Below are 5,829 nucleotides of genomic sequence, written 5' to 3' on the forward strand. Positions count from 1 at the left end.
TATATTTTATTGCCTAAACTATTTTCACACATAGTTTAAGGTTTGATTCTTAGCAGCAAAATCGAATGTAGATAGAATAGAATTGTTCAGGTGTTTGAGGCCCAGAGCAGCCACGTGACTTGCCAAGAGTCACTCTGCGGGGCTTGTCCTGGCCGAGGTCTCACCAGCTGTGTTCCCTTTCAGCCTGGAGGAAGGCCCAGCTGTACGGGGGTAAGTGACTGAGTCTCCTCTGGCCTTCCCTACCCGCCGTGGCCCTGCTCTTCTCCCTCAGGGTCTCTGCACTAGGATGGCTCAGGTCCTCGCTGTCCTCCGTCAGAGACTGCAGGGAGCACAGCTCTGCCTCTGCTCGGGGCTCTTCCTCGGGAAGTCACTGTTAGAGTTAGCAACGTTCTCCTAAAACACCTTGTTCAACTGCTATGTCTTTGTTTTTTAAACATTTTTGCTGTTGGACACATGCACTCACTGGAGACAGAGAGAGAGAGGGGGAGAAGGAAATTGAGAAAGCACCCCCATGGGGGCGTGGCTACATTGCGGTCCCTTCTCCATTCTCTTCTCAGGATTTTGGCAGGCACTCACACACACCCAGTGTGTTTTTCAAGCCACCAGGTCAAGGTCTCGAACTACACAGTTGACCCTGTGGGATCCACCTACCTTAACCACCACGCCACCCGCTGGCCCTAAGTGCTACTTCTTGTTGGTGCAGTGACATGAGAGTCCCGCTGTGAGGGGAGTTCAGTGTGAGGGTGATGACTGTGCTCAGGAGTGGCTGGTCCCAGAAAGTTCTAGAAATTACATTCCAGGGCTTAGGATGCAGGGCTTCCCGCAGGGGCCCTCAGTTCTGGTTCTTACCTACCCTGAAAGTTCTCTCTCTTATGTATCTAGCTTTGATTTTTTTATTTCTTCCTGGTCCTCTGGGATATTGGTCTTCTGTCTGTTTTTTCAAGCTCTGACTTTCTGTTCGAGTTGAGTGTCTTCCTCTAAGCTTCCCTGGTTGCTGAGGAGTCAGTAGTTGTAGAGCAGGTGTTCAGAATCTAGGGTTCTAAGCTTTCAGTACATTTATGGTCCTGGGGTGAGTTTGTAATTTTTTTTTTTCAATTGTTTTCTGTCATTTTAGGAGAATTCTATTTTTTCCTGAATGCTCAGCACTTGATTGTGTTTATTTGGGGAAATGTGTAAAGATATTAAAATTAGTGACCAGAGAAAGGACGGAGAGCAAGTCAGGGGAGAAAAGACTAGGCGGGAGGAGGGCAGGGGAGGACGCGGAACGCAGAGTGCCTGGGACCAGCTTTGCAGAGGCTGGGTGTCCTGCTGTGTTGGAAGAGAGACCGCAGGGCACAGCCAGAGTGGTTTGAGTAGAGTGGGGAGTGCTGGGAGGGTTCGCAGGTTATTTGGGTGCAAGAAATGTAACCAACTCCTTGATATATTGTTGAGAGATTTTAGTAAAGACTTTCATTTAGTTATTTTTAATTTTTAATTTTTTTTTTTTTTTTTTTTTTTTTAGTTTTGCAGTAGGGGGCATACAGTTGCCAGAGAGAGAAAGAGAAAGAAAGCAGGAAAGAAAGAAATCACCCCCAGGGTGACTGGCTGCACTGCAGTTCCTTCTCTTCCATTCTCCTCTCATGATTTTGGTACACACCCACACGCCCACCGTGTTTTTCAAGATGCTGGGTCTAGGACTTGAACCACCAAACAGCCATGTAGTAAAGAGTGCCTTGGGACCAGCTGTTAGAGTAATGGCTTGTTAACTGGGCAAAATTTCTCTGATTCCGTATCCTGAGTTCTCTTAACTCAGGCTTACTGTCCTTCATTTTCAGCTGTCAGATGAAATATTCTTTCTCTCCATGCTTTTGAGCTATCTGTAAGTTTGGTTATTCATAAGTAAATAAAAGCCTTGGAAATTTGAATCTCTCCAATTCTCAACAAAACCTAGCTTTCAGGATGACGGTGTGGCTGGGGACGTTGCCTTAACCACCGCGTCACGCTGGCCCTATTTATTTGTCTTAATTCATGATAGAGTTTGCTCATGTGTATGGGGGGGGGAGAGTGAGAGAAAGAGAGAGAGCCAGCTGAGCACCCTCTGCAGGTCTGGTCATGCCCTTTCCCCAGTCCTCCTGCCTATCAAATTTTGGACACTTACATGTGTGCCCAGCATGTTATGGGTTGACCAAAGTGTGGAATCTGTTTTTTTGTTTGTTTGTTTGTTTGTTTATTTGTTTGTTTTTTTGAGAGAGATTTTCGCTATAGGGCGCATGCGCTCGCCAGACAGACAGAGAGAGACAGAGAGACAGAAAGCGAGAAATCACCCCCCAGGGGGGATGGCCACGCCGCAATCCCTTCTCCTCCATTCTCCTCTCAGGATCTTGGGCACGCACGCACACGCGCCCGGCGTGAGTTTTAAGCCACTGGGTCCGGGACTCGAACCGTTGTCAACTCCGTGGGAGTCCAGCGACATAGCCATTACGCTAACTGCTGGTTCCCAAAAGTGGGAATCTGAACTGTGGTGCCATGTAGGATCTGGTTTCTTTGAGTCTCACATTACTCCTGCTCTATTAGAGCTGACCCAGAGTTATAATCATTTTAAGTCTTTTTTCTTTGTTGTCTTTTTCTTTTGTTTTTAGTTTGCTATAGGGCACGTAGACTTGCCAGAGACAGAGAGAAACAGAGAGAGATAGTGAGAGACACAGAGAGAAAGCACTTCCCGGGGGGGATGGCCACACCACAGTCCCCTCTCCATTCTCTCAGGATTTCGGGCACTTACACACAGTGACCAGCTACCAGGTCTGGGACTCGAACAGTGCCCTTGGCTGTGTGGGACTCGGCAGCCTTAACTCTTGGTCAGCCTGACTTTTTAGCCATTTTGAAGTAAACAGCTAAACCGAGTCTGCCTCTGATAATGAGACCACCTCAACCATTCCAGTACTGGTCAGGGCAGGAGTAGGTTAGTGGGGACCCACAGACAGTGAAGGGTTATCCAGAGGATTTTGACACTGGGTGAGTTCAGGAGCTTTGCCGCCTGAGCCCGTGTAATGTGCGTTTCCTCTGCTCTGGAACCTTCTGTTCACCGTCAGAGATATAGGCCATGAGAGACAGTGAGAGGGGGTCTGAGGAGGAGATGCATAAAGAACCACCTGAGAAAGTCTTATCAATTCTTTTAAGGGTTTGTTTATAAAAAAATGAGAATCAGATAGTCTTCTTTTACCATCTCTCTCCTCTGCTGCATTAAAGGCTTTCTTTTCTTTTTAGTATCTTTTTCTTTTTTTAAAAAAAGAGAGATTTTTGCTATAGGGCACGTGCACTCGCTGAGATGCAGAGAGAGAGAGAGACAGAAAGCTAGAAATCACCCTCTCTAGGGGGATGGCCACACCACAATCGCTTCTCCTCCATTCTCCTCTCGGGATTTGAGTATGCACGCACACGCACTCAGCGTGAGTTTTATGCCACTGGGTTCAGGACTCGAACCACGGTCGACTGTGTGGGAGTCCAGCAGCATAACCATTACACCATCTCCTGGTCCCTTCTTCTTCTTTTTTTTTTTTTTTATTGCCAGACCTCATGTGTCCTTGGCAGAGAGAGAAAGTGAGATTAAGACAGAGAGAGGGTCTTAGGATAACAGGGAGGGGCTCCTTGTGCTTTTCTCTTCATCACTTCAGGTCCTCCCCTTCCGTCTTCAAAACCAGCAGCACAGCTCATCTCTGCCCCTGCTTCCCTGACCACAGCTACTCTCTGACCTCACTAAGAAAGTTCTCTCCCTTCAAAGGCTTGTGTGATCAGTTGGGCTCATCTGGGTGGTCCAGGACAATCCCTCATCATTTTTTTTTTCTTTTAGAGATTTTTTTGGTGTAGGGCGCATGTACTTGCTGAAGACAGAGAGAGACAGAGAGACAGAAAGTGAGAAATCATCCCCCAGGGGAGATGGCCATGATGTAACCCCTTCTCCTCCATTATCTTCTCGGGATTTTGGGCATGCACACACATGCCTCCTGAGTGAATTTCAAGTTACCGGGTTCTGGACTCAAACCATGGTTGGCCATATGGGAGTCCAGTGATGTAACCATTATGCCCTCTGGTCCCCAATCTCTTATCTTGAAGTCCTTAATATTAATTGCATTTGTAGCCTTTCTTGCCATGCATGTAACATAGTCACACAATCTGGGGCCTGAGACAGACATCTCTGGGCACCTACTATAGCTGGGTTTGTCCCGGAAGCTTCAATCTCTGGGCAATCCTCAGGGAAGGCAGATGACTAGGTGTAGTAATTTTGGTTTCTCCCATATCTCTAGGGATGTTTTTGCCCCCGCCAGGCCATGAAAAGGGGAAAAGAAGCCACCAGTGTCTGCCTTCTCCTTGAATGTGTGTGTTTCTTGCTTTGAACTTTCCTTTCTCCCATCCTCGAAACCTCTCCATTGCTTGTTAACTGGGCAAGATTTCTCTGATTTTATCCTTGAAACCTTCCCGTTGCTTGTTAACTGGGCAAGATTTCTCTGATTCCATATCCTGAGTTCTCTTCACTCAGGGCTTACTGTCCTTCAGGTTCAGCTCAGTCAGATAAAATATTCTTTCTCTCCTTGCTTTTGAGCTATCTATAAGTTTGGTTATTCATAGGTAAATAAAAGCCTTGAAAATTTGAATCTCTCCAAGTATTTCTCAACAAAACCTAGCTTTCAGGATGACGGCATGGCTGGGGACGTGAGGAAGAATAGTTTGACAGTGAAACCTGGGCAATGACTTTTCCACTGAGGTCAGTATCCAGCCTCTCAATCCCTGGGTATTAAGCTTTATGGTTTAGCTTTCATGCAAGAGCTGCAGCATTGTGTGTGTGTGTGTGTGTGTGCGCGCGTGCATACGAATAATAAATACACCGGCTGAATGTGCTTAAAACCTTTCTCTCTATAGCACTTAATAAGTCTTGCAGGTTAAGAGGCAATGGAGGGGGTACCAGCAGTTGGCATAACGGCTGTCGCTAGACTCCCATGTAGCCGACTGCAGTTCGAGTCCCGGACCCGGTGGCTTAAACTCACGCTGGGTGCATGTGCGTGCTTGCCCAAGATCGTGAGAGGAGAATGGGAGAAGGGATTGTGGCGTAGCCATCCCCCTGGGGGGTGATTTCCCCCTTTCTGTCTCTCTGTGTCTCTCTCTCTGTCTGTCTGGTGAGCACACGTGCCCTATAGCAAAAACTTCTCCAAAAAATTTTTAAAAAAAGAGGCAATGGAGTGGCCAGAAGGTCTCATGGTGGTGAACATGCTGGATTCTCCATGACTGACTCTGACTCAAGTCCCGGACCAGGCGACTTGAAAATCATGCTGGGTGTGTGTTGCAGGCATGCCCAAATACCAAGAGGAGAGTGGAGGAATAGGGTTTGCAGCATGGCCATTCCCCTGGAGGTGGGGGGTTCTCACTTTTCCTCTCTCTGTCATGGCAAGTGCATATGTTGTATGGCAAAAACTTAAAAAAAAAAAAAAAGACAATGGAGGGGTTTCTAAGATGAGAGAAAGGAAAGTTCAAAGCAGGAAACACACATATTCAGTGACTAGGCAGACACTGGTGGCTTCTCTTCCCCTTTTCATGGCCTGGTGGGAGCAAACACATTCCTATAGCTATGGGAGAACCCAAAAATACTGTGCCTAGTCCTCTGCCTTCCCCAAGAATTGCCCAAAGTGACTGAGAGCTTCCAGGACATTTTGTTTCAGAGTCCAGGTTCTGATCTGTCTAGTCCCTGCCCGTCCCTGATATGAAATGTTGGTTCTTTTGTAGACTGGCGGAAGGAGCAGTTCCAGGCCTGTGAGTGACTCGTGTCCTTTCTGGGTCTCCCCCTCCTGCCCTCATGGTTCC

The 5,829-nt window shown here is 47.4% G+C and overlaps 1 protein-coding gene across 1 annotated transcript in view; it reads left to right on the forward strand.

Annotated features, from left to right (window-relative positions):
- Nucleotides 1-5,823, forward strand: part of LOC102494252 (butyrophilin-like protein 1) — a 10,154-nt gene extending 4,331 nt beyond the window's left edge. The window contains exons 4-5 of the mRNA XM_006154327.2: nt 158-210; nt 5,752-5,823. Coding sequence (XP_006154389.2) covers nt 158-210; nt 5,752-5,786 — 88 coding nt within the window. The 3' untranslated portion in view covers nt 5,787-5,823. The remainder of the gene's footprint in view (nt 1-157; nt 211-5,751) is intronic.
- Nucleotides 5,824-5,829: the final 6 nt, after the last annotated feature.

Source organism: Tupaia chinensis, unplaced genomic scaffold, assembly GCF_000334495.1.
Source record: "Tupaia chinensis unplaced genomic scaffold, TupChi_1.0 Scaffold000403_1, whole genome shotgun sequence".
Classification (NCBI taxonomy): Eukaryota; Metazoa; Chordata; class Mammalia; order Scandentia; family Tupaiidae; genus Tupaia; species Tupaia belangeri.